The 19,056-nt window shown below is 39.8% G+C and overlaps 2 protein-coding genes across 2 annotated transcripts; both read right to left on the bottom strand.

Annotated features, from left to right (window-relative positions):
• Positions 1-721: 721 nt before the first annotated feature.
• On the bottom strand, positions 722-3,521 carry pou4f1 (POU class 4 homeobox 1). Its single transcript, XM_058629634.1, has 2 exons — positions 3,057-3,521; positions 722-2,713 (listed from the first exon to the last, which is right to left on the bottom strand). The coding sequence occupies exons 1-2, from the start codon at positions 3,180-3,182 to the stop codon at positions 1,724-1,726; spliced, it is 1,116 nt and encodes a 371-aa protein (XP_058485617.1). The 5' UTR covers positions 3,183-3,521; the 3' UTR covers positions 722-1,723.
• A 2,326-nt stretch (positions 3,522-5,847) lies between these two features.
• On the bottom strand, positions 5,848-17,287 carry obi1 (ORC ubiquitin ligase 1). Its single transcript, XM_058630163.1, has 6 exons — positions 17,113-17,287; positions 16,729-16,864; positions 11,627-11,718; positions 10,298-10,519; positions 8,881-8,969; positions 5,848-8,263 (listed from the first exon to the last, which is right to left on the bottom strand). The coding sequence occupies exons 1-6, from the start codon at positions 17,182-17,184 to the stop codon at positions 6,868-6,870; spliced, it is 2,007 nt and encodes a 668-aa protein (XP_058486146.1). The 5' UTR covers positions 17,185-17,287; the 3' UTR covers positions 5,848-6,867.
• Positions 17,288-19,056: the final 1,769 nt, after the last annotated feature.

Here is a 19,056-nt window from a genome sequence, read left to right as displayed (position 1 = left end):
TTGTATTTGTATAGGGTTTTAAAAGTGAGAAAGAAATGAAAAAGAAAAGGTTTAAAATCCTGACAATCGCTCAAAATCTTTTTTCTTTTTTCTTTTTAAATCCCAAAAATATGTCGACAGCAGGCCGTTTAATTTGATCCAATTCCAAAAAAAAAAAAAATGAATTTAACATGATACATTCATCAAAAATCAAATAACGTTTCAATTCAGATATGAAGACGTGGGTAAACATGAGCTCGTGACAAATCCCCTGACGTTCAGCAAACAGGAAGCCAATCACGACCAGAAAACATATCATTTTTTGTTATTTGAATTTTTTTTTATTATTATTGTTATTTTTTTTAATGTATTGGAAGGTTAGTGGAACACACCTCCCTGGTGGATTTTGGCTTACATGATGAACAGATAGCACTGAAAGTAAAGAGGACAACAGAGGAGCAGGAGAGTTAGTATGACAGAGGGGGAAAGGAGACAGTGGGACATTTCTCTCTCTCTCTTTTTTTGTTTTTGTTTTTTTTTTCCTCCATGATGCTCGTCATCATGTCGCTGCAGGGTGTGTGTGTTTTTTTTCTTCTTCTTTTTTTGTAAACATACTCGTGTGCAACAAAGTAAAAAAATAAAACAAAATACTTACACAACGTTTTCCCGTAGAACAATTAACACGACAAACAACGTGGTGATTGATTCTTCATGTGAAAACAGGCATATATTTTTTTTTAAACAGTAACTCACACCATCCACAAAATAACCAGGACTGTCAGTGTGTACGCAGTGATAATGCATAGTGTTTGCACTGCAAACTCGATTGATTTTCCTTTAGTTTGTAGTATTATCATTATTATTATTATTATTATTATCAATAATAATAATAAAAATAATAATAATGTAATCCCTCTCTTTGATGAAGCAGACAAGACTAGACCTTCTGGCTCAGTTTGAAACTAAAACCAATCATTTGTTGTATTTTCCAAAAACACCTCTGATAAGTGATAAAGTGAAGTCTGTACATACAAAAACCGTTTGAAACCTAAAGGGTCCTTTTGTGCAAATTCAAAATAAATAGATCTATAGATGTGACAGCCTACAGAGGCCCAATTACTGCCCGTGATTTAAGGATTTCATGCAGGCCCTAATGCTCTCTCTCTCTCTGTATCTTTCCTTTTTTTCGTTATAGCCATAAATGCAACATAATTTGAGTGAATAGCAGCCTCCAAAGAAGAATAAATAAATAAATAGATGAATAAATGAACAGATTCATGAATTATTTCTATAGCAACAACGACAAAAAAAAACAGGAAAGGAAAAAAAAACACAGTTCAACAATCAATGAGGTAATTCGTAAATGGCTATACTTCAAAATAAAAAAAGGCCTATTAGGGAGAAAATAACTCGCCAATTACCTCTGTGTCTGTCCACGCGTGTTCTCAAAAGGCAAAACTTTTCTCCCCACTCGTCACAACTGTTGTTTTTTTGTTTTTTTGTGTGTTTTTTTGTTTTTTGCATACTTCACATTCACCAATAACGTGAAAATAAACAGGATATAAGTGTATGAAGCCTTGGTAACATCATGAAGTCCACTGTGCACCAACGTGTAAAATCGCTGGAGACAAAAGACTGAAAGTGGTGTCTTTATCGTCATTATTAGTATTCATATTAATGTCCCTTGGTCCCCAAATTCAGCCACACAACTTTGTAGTTTGTGTTTGTTTGTCTGTGTTTTCCATCAGTGGGCGGCGGAAAATTTCAACCGCTTCTGTTTCTGTCTTTGGTTGCAAAACCACACGCGCACCACGTTTTTTTTCAGGTCCAACTTTTCCGCTATGGCTGCGATTTTCTCGGACGAGGGCCGCGGCTGCACGGCGAAGTAAGCCTCCAGAGACCGTTTCTCCGGCGCCGCAATCGACGTCCTCTTCCGCTTCTTCTCGCCGCCGTTGAAAATGTCCGGTTTGCTCATTTTCTCCCTCTGCGCGCCCTCGGCCTCCTCCAGCCAGGCCTGCAGGATGGGCTTGAGCGCAATCATGTTGTTGTGGGACAGAGTTAACGACTCGAACCGGCAAATTGTACTTTGGCTCAGTGAGCCAACGCCGGGGATTTTCAGGCTCGCGAGCGCGCCTCCCACGTCCGCCTGCGTCACCCCGAGCTTGATCCTCCGCTGCTTGAAGCGCTCCGCGAACGCCTCCAGCTCCCTTGGGTCCGTGTCCGAGTCATTGATTGAGGGCATTCCGATGTTCGTGAGTCCTGGGCCGCCTTGACTCCCCGCGTGGTGGCCCGGTAAGAGGCCGTGATGGGTGAGAGGCGAGTTCATGCCCATGGCCTGGTGTGAGAGGTGAGTGAGGCCGTGCATGTGAGAGTGCGGGTGGCCAGAAGGGGTAGAGATGAGCCCGCCGCCGCCTCCACCGCCTCCGCCGCCGCCTCCTCCGCCGCCGGTCCCGTCGTGCGCACTGGACATGAGAGCGAGGGACGGCGAGGTGATATGGTCCATGATGTCCGGCGGCTCCAGGTTCTGGTGGTGGTGGTGGTGATGGTGGTGGTGGTGATGAGCCAGCGGGACAGTGGAGTTGGACGAGCACGGCACCGTGGCCATCGTGTGGTAGGTGGCGTCGGGCTTGAACGGATGCGTCTTGCCCTGGGACACTGCGATGTCCACGGCCGCCAGAGCCTCAGCCCGCGCCAGGAGCGTCTCATCCAAGCTCGCGAATATGTTGTTCTGCAGCTGCAACAGCGATGTTTTTAAAAAAGGGGGGCAGGAAAATAAAGGTGGAGGAGGAAACATGTCAGTCTGGACATTTGGCAACGCACACAAAAAAACATTTGGAATATTCCTTTAGAAGCAGCAAGTCATAAAAATTAAAGAAAGCATGCGTTAAAAAAAACAACAACAACAACAGAGAGAGATCACACACGTCCGAGTGATCGCATGAAAAAAACATTAAGCGCGCGTCTTGGCTGAATGTGCCTTGGAGCAGCTCTTGATTTTACGCGCAGCCTTTCAGCGCTACAAGCAAGGGAAAAAAGCACGGAATGGAACTTTTTGTGAATGGTTTGGGATTATTTACCTGTGGAGTTTGTAGACAGGCTCTCCTTATAGCTTCCGAGCTGGAGTGCAGGGTGGTGTACTTGGGTTCGGATAGCGAGGGATGCATGGCGAAGTGGTGCGGCTGTTTGCTGTTCATGGACATCATCTTGGCGAGCGTCTCCAATTAAAGTGCACGAGAAAGAAGAAGAAGAAGGAGAAGAAGAGGCGGCAAGAGCTGGAAAACAGTCATAGATGCAACACACTGGTCCTTTCGCCTCTCCAGTAACGATGCGGTTGCAGCCAGTGTGTGTGTGTATGTGTGTAAAAGTGTATGTGTGTGTATGTGTGTGTGTGTGTATAGTGCAGCCTCGAGCCCGGAGATCACAGAGATGCCTGCAGTCTCTCAGACGCACTTATCTGTCTACTGTTTCCCACTGCTGGGGATGAGAGAGGCTCTTACACCTGAGCGCCTCAGATCTCGTCGAGCCCCTGCCCGAGTGCTCTCGCGAGACATGCGCTGCCAGAGCAGTGAACAGGCTGACAAATAAAAAAAACAAAAAAAAAAACTGCTCACAGGGCAGGCAGTAACATCTGGAGACTAGACGCTTGAGGTTTTTTTTTTTTTTTTAAAGGCGCACTCTATCCAGTCACAACATCTTAAGGCCTGATCTTTGACTTTATTCAGCTGGAATTGTTTATTTTATCCGTTTTTACTTGACTTTAAAACATCTGATTACAGTAAATTGTTTTCCCACAATGACTGATAATGAAAATGTGCCAAAAAGGGGGTGGGGTGTGCTCAATATTCACCCTAATTCATATCTCCATCCATCCAGATACAAAACTGAGCCCAATCTGTGACTTTTTGACCTCCAATTGTTTGCTTTGGTGTCATTTTAGACTTGACTGTATGTTATTATTTTTATTTACATTGTTAATTGCACTACATTTTGAAATCACAAGTGATACTGTATTTATGAGTGATGCATATACGTTATTTAATTACCATGACATCAAAGTCATGATTATTTACTGCTTTGTAAGTGAACACTTATTTCACCTAATTCTGAATATTAGAATTTTGAATTAGATTATATTTGACATAATTAACAAATGGACCACAGTTATTATCTAGGAACAAAACCTGACAATAATTAGAAACTTGACTTTATATTATATTACTGGCAAAAGCATGTGTGAGTTTATTATTTACATAGTTAAAGAGGCACTACTTTTTCATAAACTGACAGTAAATTACATCACAAATGATATCATATGTTCTTGATAATATATCTCGTGAACAAAGGCATCATGATAAGGGCACTTTCATCAATAAATAAAATGATTTTGAATTAGACAAAACCTAACTTATAACCTATAGTTAACTTGATCAGGTACATAGAGGTTGCGCCTTTTGTTCAGTGGTCAATATTCCTGTCAAAAGATGAAGTGATGTGTCAGTGGAGTGATACGTCTTGGATTAGCAGTAAAGACTCAAGACATTATTTACTGTTAAGTAATTCATAAAGTCAATTAACTTTTCAAAAATGTGCTGCTCACAATGTCTTGAGGCCTGATCTTCCACTTAACTACCTCAAATTGTTTACTTTAGATCCATCATTCTATTATTTACAGCGTTCAAGAGGTACTACTTTCTCTCAGCCTGCACCTGCCGACAAGTTTAAGTGACGTGTCAGCGGAGTGATACGTATGATCTAAAGCTGTGAATAAATTAACTAATAAACAGAATTAACTTTTGAAATCTTCGCTGATCTTTGAGTTAATGGCCTCAAATCGTTCACTTAAAATAATTATCATAATCCCATTATTTACAACAAGTTTCAGAGGCACTACTTTCTTTTAAGTGGTCAGTGCGCCCATGTTTGTTCCGTGTCAGCGGAGGGATACGTAGGTTCTTGAATGAACAGGTTTACGCTTAAAATTGAGTCCCGTGACGTAAGTGAACAAATATCATCAATCTAAATTGATAAAAAAAAAGAGGTGATAAAACACACGTGTGTTCAAAAGCCTCCAGGTTCAGTTAAATAACATAAAAATGGACGCACAAATGTCGATAAGACATTTATATATTTATTTTATCAGCGTTATGAGTTGTCCACAGTGTATCTTGCGTTTTTTTAGGTTACCGTTTGTGTGCAAAGGCTGTTAAATAGTGTCTCACTGTAGCGTCTCTCATCTTCGCCACTGAAGTAATGAGGCCTCGTCATTAAAGGCCATCATCGCCCGATGAGCACTAAACAAATTGATTTAATACACCAGCGTAACCTCGCGCACGGTGCTCACCTAAATTAATTAATCCCAATGAATTAACACTTCATTTGTTCAACCCACAACGGTGACGCAATTAAATTTTCATGCGGCGATTAGAGAGGTATGTGAAATATACATGGTATCGTTAAATTTGCATAATAAATGAGGCGCGCGCTCCCTCGCCCTCCCGACAATGGAGTTTAAAGAGCGCGTGTGTGCGGTCTCTAATGTGAGTTGCTATAGGCTACAGCAAAGCTTTTAGACGATGGCTTTCCCCGACTTTTTAATGGCAGCAGATTAATAATTGTTAGTTTAATGTAATGCAAATAATCCGGAAAAGTAGAACAAAAGAAAGTGAAATGATAAAAAAAAAAAAAAAAAAACATTGGCTGGTCCACTAAATATTCAACTCTATGCATTTCAAATGAAAACCAATAAAATACAGTTAAATTAAAATTCACCACAAAATATTAGGTCAGTCACATGGCGGAATGATTCAAGTTGTCTTAAAATCTCAAAGAGATGAAATAAAATGTATAAAAAAAATGAGTGAAGCTTCATTGCATTAATATTTTATTTCCTATTACAGTGCTACACAGCAATATTTAATTCAAAATGTCATTATTTTGCACAATAGTCATTGTTCGTCCATCTCCAGTATTGCATATCATCACTAAAGGATGACCATGTTTGCTAAATAGCTTAACACGCCATCAAAGTGGGCTGAAACAATTTCAGCAACAAAAGTGATGCACTACAATAAAACAGTCAGACTGTCAAGACCAGCCTTAAAGAGATAGTTCAGTTTCTAGCACAGTTTTCACACCTACTTTTAGCCTGGCAACTGGACACTCACGCTCACATAGCTGCCTTCAAGGACAGAAGGAGACATGTTTGTTGCTTCATCTTCCTCTGTGACCACCTTTTCCACCTGGAAACACACATTTGTAACTGTCCAGCACCAAACCCCACAGAGAAAACCAGTGTTTTTAGCCCACCAGGACACAGAAGCTGCTGGTCTACTGCTGCCGCCTTCAGAAAGTCTGTGCCACTTGGGCAAACAAAGGCTTTAAACACCAAAGTCACAAGATAACAGTTGAATTTACTGACAGAGGCAGCGATGGATGAACACCGTCTGTGTGCCATGACATAAAAATCCCTAATTTTCTCCATGGACTCTGGTGTGGGAGAGTGAGCGGTTTAAAAAGTGGTTTCCCAGACAGAAAAAGGCAAGAAAATGCAGGTTAAGTATTGAGGGTCTTTTATCAAGTGACTTTAAAAAGGACACATTTTCTGACCTCAATTATGTCTCTTGTATCAGTGAGCGTGAGTGTCTGGCGTCCAGTGTTGACAATGTCAATCACCCATACAACCGCACTACAATATACCTGAACTACCCCATTAAAAAGCTATTCAACAGCTAACCAGACCTATAAGTAGACTACACAGAGAAAAACTATCCTACAAAAAGAGACAATAAGTTATACCTGATCTTCACATGTACAAATGTATATATGAAGAAACCTAGGGTTAAAGTTACCTGCCATGTGTGGCTGTGAGTCGACGGCACTTTGGAACTTTCACATTAGCTTTGAAAGTTTTGTGGGACTGTTTGAGTTAAATGGACTGTGAGACTTCCTCTTTGTTGGCTGACTAATGATGAGAGCATGTTTGTCTCTTGGTGTGTTTACAGGCTTTCCACTGCAGCTGGAGAAGGAGGAGGAATGATCGAAGTGATCATGATCGGCATCTTTACTTGGAGTGGCAGAGCAAGAGGGACTGGGTTTATTCTCCTCCAGCGAATCAAACAGCAAATCAAAAGAGAGTTCTTCAGTCTGAGAGGGCACATCATCATCTGCATGGCCACTAACATGAGCCGGGCTCTCCTTACCTGACACAACTACTGCAAAAGCTCCATCTTTTGGAGAATCTCCATCACTCAATGCGTCATCAGGGTCATCGCATGGTTGGTGGTTTAACGCGAGTGTGTCGACATGGTTTGACAAAGCATTGGGGCAGGTTTGTGGTTTTGGGACCAGAGTGTTGTTCAAATCTGTGGCAGGAGAAGAGACCAGGGAGGGCTGGGACCCTCGGCTGCTGGAGCTCTCTCCATCCAGCATCATGGAGTCTAACTCTGAGATTTTATCCAGGTAAGCTGCGTCCATGGAGGCCTCGCTGGACATGTGGAAACAATCAGGCTCATCATCTTCCTCGATAATAGATGTTGAGGCTTTAACATCTACCTCAATGGTAGATGGTGAGGCTTTAACAGAGCTTTCTTCACTTGGACCTGGACACGGTTGGTCATTACTATCAGAGTTTGACCTCTGCCAACCCCCCCAGAGGACAGACTTTGAGGGTTCAATGTCAGCATTTGGAGACACGGCTTTGGGGAATTTATCAAGGCTTCTGAACTGGTTCTCTTTGGGGCTGTTATTCTTATCGATACAAGGAAAATCTTCAAAATCTAGCTTCCTCAGATAAGACACAGGTTTGAATGATACCTTTTTCTCATGGATGCCGGGACTTCTCAAAGTCAGGGAACGGAAAGCAGAGGATGGAGTGGTGGGCAAAAAGTCAGAGGAAGCACTTTCCAAGTCCTCGTTTTTCTTATCTGCTGTCAGATTCTTATTCAGCACTCTGTGGTCTGCAGAGGACATGAACATCAAACCAGGGTTTCTGGAAAATGTTCGAGATTCGGTCTCTGGATTGCTGCAGATCAACGCCCGCTCGTTGTCACTCAGGCTCCTCATCATCATGCTGATCTTTTGTTGCTGCGTGAGAGCGTCCGACCCGGACTTGCTGCTCCCACTGGCTTCATGCGCTTCAGAACATCTACTCTCAGACTTTCCGACCTGAGACTCCAGGTCCTCAATGTACTGATCACTGCGCTCCAGGGCCTTCTTCAAGTGGTCCACGTCACGCTCATACTGCTGGATTTTAGCCTCCAGTGCTGCCACTGTGTAACGTCCAAACCTAGGGAAAGATCATTTTGAGCCTTTAAATATCTGAGGTTCGGTATGACGATTTGAAAGTGAAGGAAAACCAAGAAATACATTCTATCAAATCTTAACTTTTTATTTTGAAATCAGACAATCAGCCATTTTCACAAAGAAAACCCTGAACTGAAACCAAGCTACTTCATTGTACCTCATCTGTCTCGGTGTCTGACTTAAGACCCCTGTTCAGACCTGGTATTGGCATCTGTCATGAGATCCAATCACAGATCCTGCCAAGTACAAGTCTTTGCAGGCGACGCCACAATATTAACTCTGAATGAAATAATTTCCTTTTCTCATGGTCGTCATCCACTATCACTCACAGAGACAGGTGTTGACAGAGGACACATCTGTATTATCAGACTTAAAAACATAATTTTGCTCTTGCAAACAGTCATGACATTTGTATGCATTTGAATAAAGGGTTTAATACCACATACTGTATGAACATTCTTAGCACAATCTTGCTGTGATCGGATCAATGAGGACGGATGTTAATACCAGGTCTGAACCAGATGCTAAATAAGACTAATTGATAAATCAAAGAAAGGATCAAAAGCTTTACCGTCATTAATTCAAGACAAAGAAACTCACTTCTGAGGAGATCTACTCGCCACCTCTGCTTTCAATCTCATGTTCTCTTGGACAAGGTCGATGTTTTGAGATCGTAGTGTCTTATTGGCCTGGGGGTGACAGAGTAACACACATGTGGAAGGTTTGGCCTATTTCACAAATATCAATCAAATATAGTTATTATAGAAACAGAATCTTCTTCAATAGCAGTACAATAGCTAATTAATTAATTACACAAATACACTTACATAACATACAGTAACTGCTCCGAGTGTTTCATGTTAGACTTGTGTTAGTAGATTTATGCCCACAAAGAAGTATAAACCAAAATGAATTGGTTTCACTCAGGAGCCAAAACATGTCTTTAATGATCTGCTACATATTGCAAATTACAAATGTGTTTTTTCTTAACACAGCTAAACATGTGTTCATACCAGGACTGCAAGAATTAATTGATTACTAATCAACTACTAAATAAATTGCCAACAAATGATCATTCCTTTTGTTTGTTTGTCTTAAATGAAATAAACATTTCTGATTTGAGCTTTTTAAATCTGAATACGTTCCGTTTTCTTTTTCTGCTCTACGACGTAAACTTAATGTCTTTGGTTTGTGGTCAAAAAACAAATAACCGGTTTGAGAAACACTGAACAAAACCTTCTGCATTTTATGGCTAAAAGAACTTACTGATAGATGTAATAATTGACAAATTCATTTATTATTAACCAGTAGTTGCAGCACTAATTCATCTGTCTTTGCATGCAGTTACAGGGTAAATAATGAAGGGTTGCAATAATTAATAATCAATAAATTGTTGAAACCTTGCATTATTTACCTACTTACCCACTATTTACAACTTTTTTGATGATTTCACCATCTTACATGTGAATATTTTGTGGTTTCTTTGCTCCATGTGACAAAGAGAACTGAATAATTTTGGTTTGTGAAATTCAACATCTTATGGACCAAACAGCTAATTGGCTAATCGAGAAAATAAACAACAGATTAATCAATTATTAAAATAACCGTTGGTTGCAACCAGTGCTCAAATGACACCGTGACAGAGTACTACGAAAAAAAACGTATCAGTGTCTCTCACACGTCACGTCACTGTCATTTTCCTACTGCCTTACAAGCACGACAAGCAAGCAGGCACCTGTGTGCAGAGGGAACATAACAATAAAACGTATGTGATTTGAATGCAGCACTGCCATGCATGGGTGACAATAGCAAGAATATCTTTAGTTTTTTTTTAAGTGGAGACATTGACAAATGTTCAGAAATTGGTATGTAATGAGCGAAAAAACACAGACATATTTGACTATTATTAGGTTACTGAAAGTGAACTTGCTCTCTGGGGTGAACACAGAAAAAGGCACATTTCTCCTTTGAAGATCGATATCGTTATGCAATGTATTGATTATTATAGGTTACATACCTCCTTTAGCTTATCCATATCCTGCTTCACTTTATCACAAACATCTGTGGCAGCGCGCAGCTTGTTAGTCCATTCTTCCAGGACTTGGGGGTCAACCCTTTTGTCACCTGTTTGCACTGTAGTAATGCTGCAGGGATCCAAAGCAGTCTTCAGCTGGGCCTCCAGACTTTGATTTTTTATTTTCAGTTCTTCATTTTCTCTGATGAGCCCGTCAATTTCTCCCTGTCAGAGAGAAATGGGGTAAAAATAAAAAGCATTACTTCCATTCCGACATATTGTTGAGTTACAGTAACATAAAATACAGATTTTATATTGCGATAACCTAAAAGATGGACACTGGATGTTTTCTTTCACATAATCTGATCTGACATATCCAGTTGAAGCAGATTTTCAATAAACACTTTCAGCTCCGATATTTGTTAAATGAAATAGAAATGATTAGAGCTGCAACTAACAATTATTTTCATAATCGATTAATCTGTCGATTATTTTCCAGATCAATCGATGAATCGCTTGGTCCATAAAATATCAGTTAACCTTAAAAAAGGTTTTGTCAAACCTGGAAATGATGATGTTCTCAAATGTCTCGTTTTGTCCACAAACCAAAATTATTAACTTTTAATGATTTATTTTTTTATCCAGAGCAACGAAATGAAGAAAATACTCACATTTAAGAAGCTTGAACAATCGTAAATCTTGTTTTAATCATGAAAAAAAGCTTCAAACCGATTAATCGATTATCAAAATAGTTGTCGATGATAAACTGCTCAACCAGATACCCAGAGACCATCATCATCATTGTCACAGGCATATCGCCACCCCTAATACATAATAACATCAGTTCTCATTTTAATAATTGTTACTTTATTAACTGTTAGTGTTAAGAGGATTTATAAACATACAGCACTCAGAGTAGGATGGAATAAACACTCCCTAAAACATGAGGAAGCTTTTAAGTAAAATGTAATAATGTTACATCAAGGCAAGCAGCCCAACTTAATTTCTGATATTAAATGCCAAAAAAAAACACAAGTTTGTCAACCTGACTTGTGTCAAGTGTGGCTCTTTTTATTTACATTACCTACAGATGAAAATGTGCATTGAGCGTGCACAGATGTCCCTGGAACATGCACACATTTATGAGCCAGCTAAAAGATAGTATTTAGGTTGTTAGACAGGCAGAAAAGCTGTTGTGTCTACGCATCGACGTCATTGGCACAAGTATATGCATGATTTGGTGTGGTAAACTACATTCAATGTCTGCTAGAGAACAAAACTCTACTTGTTATTGCTTTGCAACCATAAACTGTATAAACGATGAAATAATACCTCGTACTCCCGTAAAAGCAGTTCTCCTCTGGTTTTTCTGAGACATTTCCTCACGGAAGGGCCCTCGCCGTGATCGCTTTCATTGGTACCTCCTGTACAAGAAATACACAAGCACAGAATGGAACAATCGCACTGGACAAAGGTTTGGTAACATGGGGTGCTGCCCTTTAAAACGGAGGTAAATGTTAACTGAAAAGCCCAAATTCAAGTACAGAAAATTGTCTTCCATTTGATGTAAGAACAAGTCTCAAATCTTCGTCCTTTTGGCCTTGCTTTAAGTGATATTTTAACCTTTTGGGAAATATACTTGTCAGTGGTCTTGGCCACGGCTGAAGGAGCGGACGTGGCCACTCAAATGTCCCTTTTCAGCACAAGGACTGTTGAAGTCCACATTGTTTTCCTTCTCTTAAGACTTTTTTATCCCCATCAAACAAACGCTCTGTTGGCATTTCTTTTCTACAGACAGCCCACTACTTTCTGCATGAAAATCTTCTAGCAAGTCTGTTAGCCAGGGCAAAGCAGAACAGAGCTTGGTTTCTGTAAACCATGGGAAAACTGTTAGAATTCAACAATTGGACAATTTGTCTCAGTTTCATGTCAATATTCTTTAAAAGATGTACAAGTATTTAAGGCTAAATGTTCACCTTATTTTCACTGTCTGTTATTTACATCTGAAAACATTTGAATAAATAATGTAATAGTGGTTTATAAATGCACCTTTTCTGTATTTCAGTGCATGTCCAAAAGCAGCATACAATAAAAGTGCATTTAATATTTTAATTTTCACATTCTGACGCCTAAATATGGGCGTCTTGTTTGCTGTGGTTAGGGTTTGTGTCTCGATTCTTAGTTTAGAGATGAGCACTGCTCAGGGAAAACTCTATGTATGCTTCTTCAGGTGTAAGGTAGAGTGGTGACAGCAGAATAAGTCCTTGTTAGGTGTTGTGGCATTATTAGCGTCACATAAAACCCTACTCCTCTAGCATTAAACACAGACTGTTATGAGAATCTGACAGTATGCTCAAATTCAGCAAAAGCATTATGGTTTTGCTTAATTATTTTTCGAAACATCTGGGTAAAAAACTCCCCATTGAACACAATCTTTTATTTTTGAATATTTGGAACATAGAATATATGGAACATGAAGTGTGTATGCTAAAATCTGAAATAATAACCTAAGTAATAAGTCCAGTTAAACTAAGTTAGGTAGCACTATCACTGCAGGGTACCAGGCATTTCTATAAACTGGAGGCATTTATAAAAAACAAAATTAAATAAAGTTAAAAGCATTCCTCTTCCATACACTTTTCCACAATACAGTTCCAGCACGACTCGCCTTGGCTTGATTACTGTAGTATCTCCTCAACATGGGAAGAACCATCATAGCACGACTGCATGAAGCTGCCTTGACTTTGTTTTATACGATACAAACACACAAAGTGACTTGTAAAGTAGTTGTTTTCGGTGTACGGAATCATTAGACCCAGTTAATAAATAAGATTTGTTGAAATATGGCGGAAGGGGTTGTGATGCGGCTCGCCGCTCGCTATCGCCACTCTCGACAGTGCTGTTGCTAAATAAAACCGACTTCTCTGTTAAATGCAGGGATTTTAGACATTTTTATGCTAAATGTTGCTTTTCGAGGTTTGGCAATGTTCGGTTTGATTCTTGTGTCAGACGTCACGCTTATGACTCTTCCAGTGCCAATCAGTCTGTCGACGTCAAATATAGTATTCGGTCAGCTCGCTTGGAACCTCGCCAGAGCAAATACTATAAAAAGTACTGTGTACTATCACTAACGTTCCAAGTTGGAACTGTGTAGTGGAAAAGTGCCACTTGACATCAAATACAGGACTTTTTTAAAAAGGACTCTCCTTGACCAATTCCCTCAAATTCAAGGAGTTGTAAGACAACAAGGGCACATCAACGGTGAAAGAGGCAATTTTCAATAACTTTCAAGGATTTCAAGGACACATGGAATCTTGCTTTAATCATAACATAGCTTTGATAGCCTACGTTTGGCCTTGATGTACCAAATACGCCTTTGGAAGTCTAGGCGCCAAATAAGAAGCTGCTTCTTCTAATAATTTCCAGCAGGCTGTACATGGAGAGGTGCAACACTGTCCTCCACAGTTTAAAGTTCTCAATCACAGTACAAAGTTCTTAGTCCGCTGACCCATATTCAGAGTTCCTTGACGCAGTTTCGCAGATCAAGGTTCTTTAAAAAGAGCAGTTAAAAGATCTTTAATCTGCAATGACATCAAAGCAGTTTTTTAACTACGATAAAGAGCTTTGAGCTGCGATGAAAAGAGGACGAAATGAGGGGATGAGAACTACGAGCTGCAATAAAGAATTTCGAAGTGAGATTAAGAAACGTTCAACTGTGGAGAGCAGCGTCACATGTCTCAGGGTACAGCCTGCTGGAAATTGGAAGAAGAGGAAGCAGCAGGAAAATGAACGACTTCACAAATCTTACAATTGGTATCCCAAAAAAGACAATGCAACGCAACGCAACGCATATAGCAATTCATTGCACCCACAGACGGAGACACAAAAGCAGGTACGGATTTTTGTCACCGTGGTGCTGCTCGAAATTCTGAATGAGTGCAATATTACAGACAAAAGCGGCAAAAGGTGGGTGAACCGACTAAAGTACTTGACAAACCGGGCCATGGAGGAACTCACCATCACTGAGGGGTTCTACCCTAGAATTGAAAGTGCAAGGATAGTGGCGGATCGTTTATTTTGGGACCTGAAGTGCCATTATGGCAACAAAGCAAAACACCTGATTGCCACTTCACCTCGTGTGGAGGCTGCAATCCTCAGGGGTTTGAAAGAGCATGTTCAGAGGCACCTAAGTCACGAGGTGGACTACCACTGCCAAAACAAGTCTGAGATCGCCATGGTTTGCAGCATCTGTTGTGCAATGGTGGCCTCGGTTATCATCCTCGTTGTTTCGTTTGTCTAATAACAGACCGCAGTCCAGACCAAGATGCCACCCAATCCAGATGAACACAATAATGAAAAATTATCAACTTCCACAGAGTATTATCAGCCTCTCACAGATGACCAGATGACCTTCTACTGCACAAAAATGTAAAATGGCTGAGCAAAGGCAGTGTTTGGTGCACTTTTGGTCCATCTGAGAGGACAGTGCAGCTTTCTTGAATCTTCACAGCAGCTCACCCTGTTCATTCAGAACCCAGTCATCATCACAGGTGTCAGTGGGCTCCTCAAAAGACATCACTTTAAGTGGTAAAATATTGGCCGTCTCCAGATGTAAAAGATTAAGCTCTGAGCAGATGGGTTGGCGTTAGGCCCTGAAAGAGTGTTTTGGAGTGAGCCTACTGCTCTCTGGTTTAAGACCGCTTTCCAAGATCTGAAGGAAGTAGCTCTGTACATCTTGACCAAGTTTAGCCAGCACCTACTTTTCTTTGGTGTATTCCAGGCCAGACTAATACCTAGGCACTGTCAACTAGCATTTGTGCTCATCCCTACTAGCAAAAAAACAGGGTGGGATAGAAAAGACACAGAATGGAAGAGAAAAGCAGGTGTTAACGATGTTTAGTTGCTAAAATATGTTGACATTGTCAGAAAATTGTTTGAAACAGTTAAGTGAATGGGAACTGACAAAGTAGCAACTCATTTACACCTTTTTTTCTTAAATTACCACTTGTTTCAAGGACTTAAAAAAACTTAGTAGGTATTTTATTTTATGGGAGGAAATATTTTTATTTCAGTACTTACTTTTTATCCCTCCAAGTACATAACTGAGAATAAACATTGTTAAAATACTATTGCAGGGTGCTTTCTTTGATTTGCATTCAGTTGTTGGCTACACACAAAAACGATTAATCATTATTAATCTTTACTAAATCAACCACAATGCTTCTGATAGTTGATGAATTGGTTGAGTGTTTTCTTTTAATAAATGTACACCTTCTTAAATGTGAATATGTTCAAATTTATTTGAACATATTCACTGACTGACAGATTAATCAATTATGAGAACAGCATAAACCGTCACTACGTCGGTGTAAATATGCACTGAATGTCATTGTATTTCTTTTCACTGTTTTCTTCTGGCCTCCTCTATTACACCCAGGTCAAGCTTGCAGGTGGGGAACTGTTGAACAGTGGCATTTTGGGTCCAGTTGAATGTGTATATATGCGATAGCAATTCAACTATAGACTAGGAATAGGCAGGGGTATTCCATTATTCACTTGATTATGAAACATTGATCAGTTATGGTGAATATTCGTAATATATTAAAAACATACAAAACTAATCTTTCTGCAGCAACGATCATTTAGTTAGTGGACCTCATCTGTGTTTGCAGAATTGATGAAATGTAAGAGGTTCCTTGAACACATCTCCTTAGCTGCTCTTGTTAGCTCAACATGCTCTGAACACTGAATAACTTTTACTACCTCTCATGCACGGTGGATTAGAATATTTGACAAATACCACCATTGACTAGTCTTATAGTTTTCTGCTAGACATCCCTTTTAACTCAATGAAATGTAAGTCTATTTTTTAGTCTTAGTCCCGCTAACAATAATTCCATGTCACGCAAACTTACTGAGTGTTACTTTCTACTTAAAGTGTCTGTTTAGGTTGTTTAGGTTGTTTTTATTGTACTTGTTAGGTTGTCTTATATGCTCCAAAGCTATAAGGTGCACAGACAGCTGATTACAGAAGACATATCTTACTTTGAATTTACAATGTTTTGGGGTCGGTTCCATCCACCCTAGGTTGACTGGTTTTTGAGCTTATACATTTGTGTATTAATGGTCATTTAAACTGCTCATACCTGGGAAAGAAGGGCTTAGATTAATTAATATTATTATTATTTCTACACTAGCTTGTGTCTTGTTTTTTGTCTTCGATTTTGTTTTGCAAACTAGGAGTAGTAATAATACAGAGATAAACTTGACTGCAACTTTTAACAACAGGATTTACTTCACTAACATGATGACTCAGCTGTGAAAAGCTGCAGGCAGAGGAAGCCTCACATCAACACTGTCACTGCATGATCTTGTGCTTTGTGTGTTTTCTTTCTTCGTTTTTGTACCTTATTTGTGTCTAAGGAGTTACTCACCAATGATTTGCCTGCAGGGGCTCTCTGTTGTGATGGGGACTCTGCAGGTGGGACACTGACTCGCTTTCTTTAACCACATTTCCATGCAGGATGAACAGAACACGTGGTGGTTGGCACAAATGACTGGCTGTCTGACCTACACACACACACACACACACAAACAGAGTGAGAGAAAGTGGGGCGTGTGTAGACTATTTAAGGTTGGTAATAAAGTTTATCAAAGCGTGGAAACACAGCATTAACAGTACTTGACTATCGCGGGCTAAAACATTTAGGTCACTCGGCAGTGAAAGCCGGTGTAAACATATCTCTGTGTGTGTGTGTGTGTGTGTGTGTGTAATGGCTGCCGCGCATAAACGGTCTAAAAACAGCTCGGAAACTTACCTTTCCGAGACATATCTGGCACGAAATTGGCAAAGTCATAGAAAGGGTCGACGTCTGATAGTTAAAAGCCATGGTTTGAAGAAACAGACAGCACAAAAAACACAGTTGTCCCTAGGAAGTACAAATGTCCCACCATGTCCCGCTGCGCTGCGCGCCGAGTGCTACAACTACGGTAAGCCCCTCAGGCCAAAAAGGCGGCTTTAAACAAAGTTGCCAGATTGGGAGGAAGGCCACCAAATCTATTCGAAATTTCTGTCGGGAAGTTCACACTTTGGTTAGTTTATTTTTAAACGGACAGTCTGTGTATGTGCAATTGTAGCAGTTCACTGCAAAAACAGCCATATATTCTTAAATGGATTTTATTTTTTCTCATTGAAAGAATATAATCTGCCGAAGCATTTTTGCTTGGCTTGAATACTTGAAAGTACCCTGCAAAACTGGCCACTTTCAGACTGTAATGTTCATTGAAATGAGGAAGAACAGGCCAAAAACTAGACAAAGCTGGTTAAAATTTCAGAATGTTGTGCTTATCTCAAGCAAAGACATTTTGGCATGTCAGAAAAACAAGTGTGTAGTGGCATCTGAAGCAACAGCCATGATGTTATGGTGGTTGTGGTCACAGATACTGTATCTTCCATGACTCAATATGAAAGTCAAGCAAATATAAACTTAGAACCTTCATGGGAAAAAGGTTTTGTGCAGTAAAGGGAAGTTGAATGGGGGCAGGGACAAATTGCAACTTTTCAAAGGTATCACTATTATTGGTCAAATCAAACTGTCAAATCTGGCAACAGTGGAAACTTGCATTCAAAATAGCAGCTAGAAGATAAAATGTTCCCCTTTATTGATAGTACAGTTTAGGTGTAATGTTTGACGTAATTATATTTTATGTTGAGAAACATTTTTTTTAGGAATTAGGCAACAATCCTTTGAGTGGATTAAAATGAATGTTTAAAACTTTTTCAGGTATGAATGTGAAATGTGAAATATCATTCTATCTCAATTTAGCTCTGTTTTCATCTCAAACAAATCCTGGGGAATCTGGTGCTTTTGTGTGTGCATCGATCAACTGTCTTATCTGGCTTGTTGGTGATTTGTTTGCTGTTTAGTGCCGTTTGAGTTTAAATCTGCAGTCAGAAACCGGGGTGGTTACAGCACAAAATCACACATTTTGCTTGCTGAATCATCTTATGATTCTCTGCAGGTATAAAACATAATAAGTAATGTTACACAGAGTGATCTCAGAGGAAAATATCATGTACATGATAGTGTCATTAAAATGGTTGCAGCAAGTTGCAGCTGTTGTATGAAATCAGCCAGTGATGTACACACAGTGTTGCAGAGGTTAGCATTATTGCCTTACAGCAAGAAGGTCACTGGTTCAGATCCCAGCCTTTCTGGATATTTAAGTCATATAACCTGCTGCTGTTTTTAAACAACCAAATTCATAACTAACAGCAGAGTTGACTTTTCTCAATTTATTATATCTCCCGATACACATCCAACCATGCAGGTTGAGAAAGAAACTTTACTCTTTAAAACAGCTGCATTCCCGCCATAAAAATCTATAAAGCTCTCTATACCAGGCATCCACAGGAATGTTGAAACCGGGGTATAATTTGCATGCCAAAGATTTAGGGATTAAAAAGTCAACCTGGAAAAACAGAGTCCTATAAGAAATTACAAAGGGCAATAAAAATAAATGAATACATTTTGCACTCGCAGCACACAGAAGCTGCCGTGTGTGTGGGTTAAAATTAGCATGTAAACAAATATAGTTGTTCCTTGAGTTAACTTCTTGGCGTTATTTACGTACACAGTGGAGTTCTGGTAAAAAAAATAAATTAAAATTAAAGCGGCAGGGATTATCAGTCCAGGATAGATATGAAGACCAACTTTTATAGTAATTCAATATTTTACACCAGTCCAATGCACATTTGAATA

This window comes from Solea solea, chromosome 5 (assembly GCF_958295425.1).
Source record: "Solea solea chromosome 5, fSolSol10.1, whole genome shotgun sequence".
In the NCBI taxonomy this organism is placed as follows: Eukaryota; Metazoa; Chordata; class Actinopteri; order Pleuronectiformes; family Soleidae; genus Solea; species Solea solea.
The sequence above is the reverse complement of the archived record's forward strand: the minus strand, read 5'-3'. Positions and strand labels throughout refer to the sequence as shown.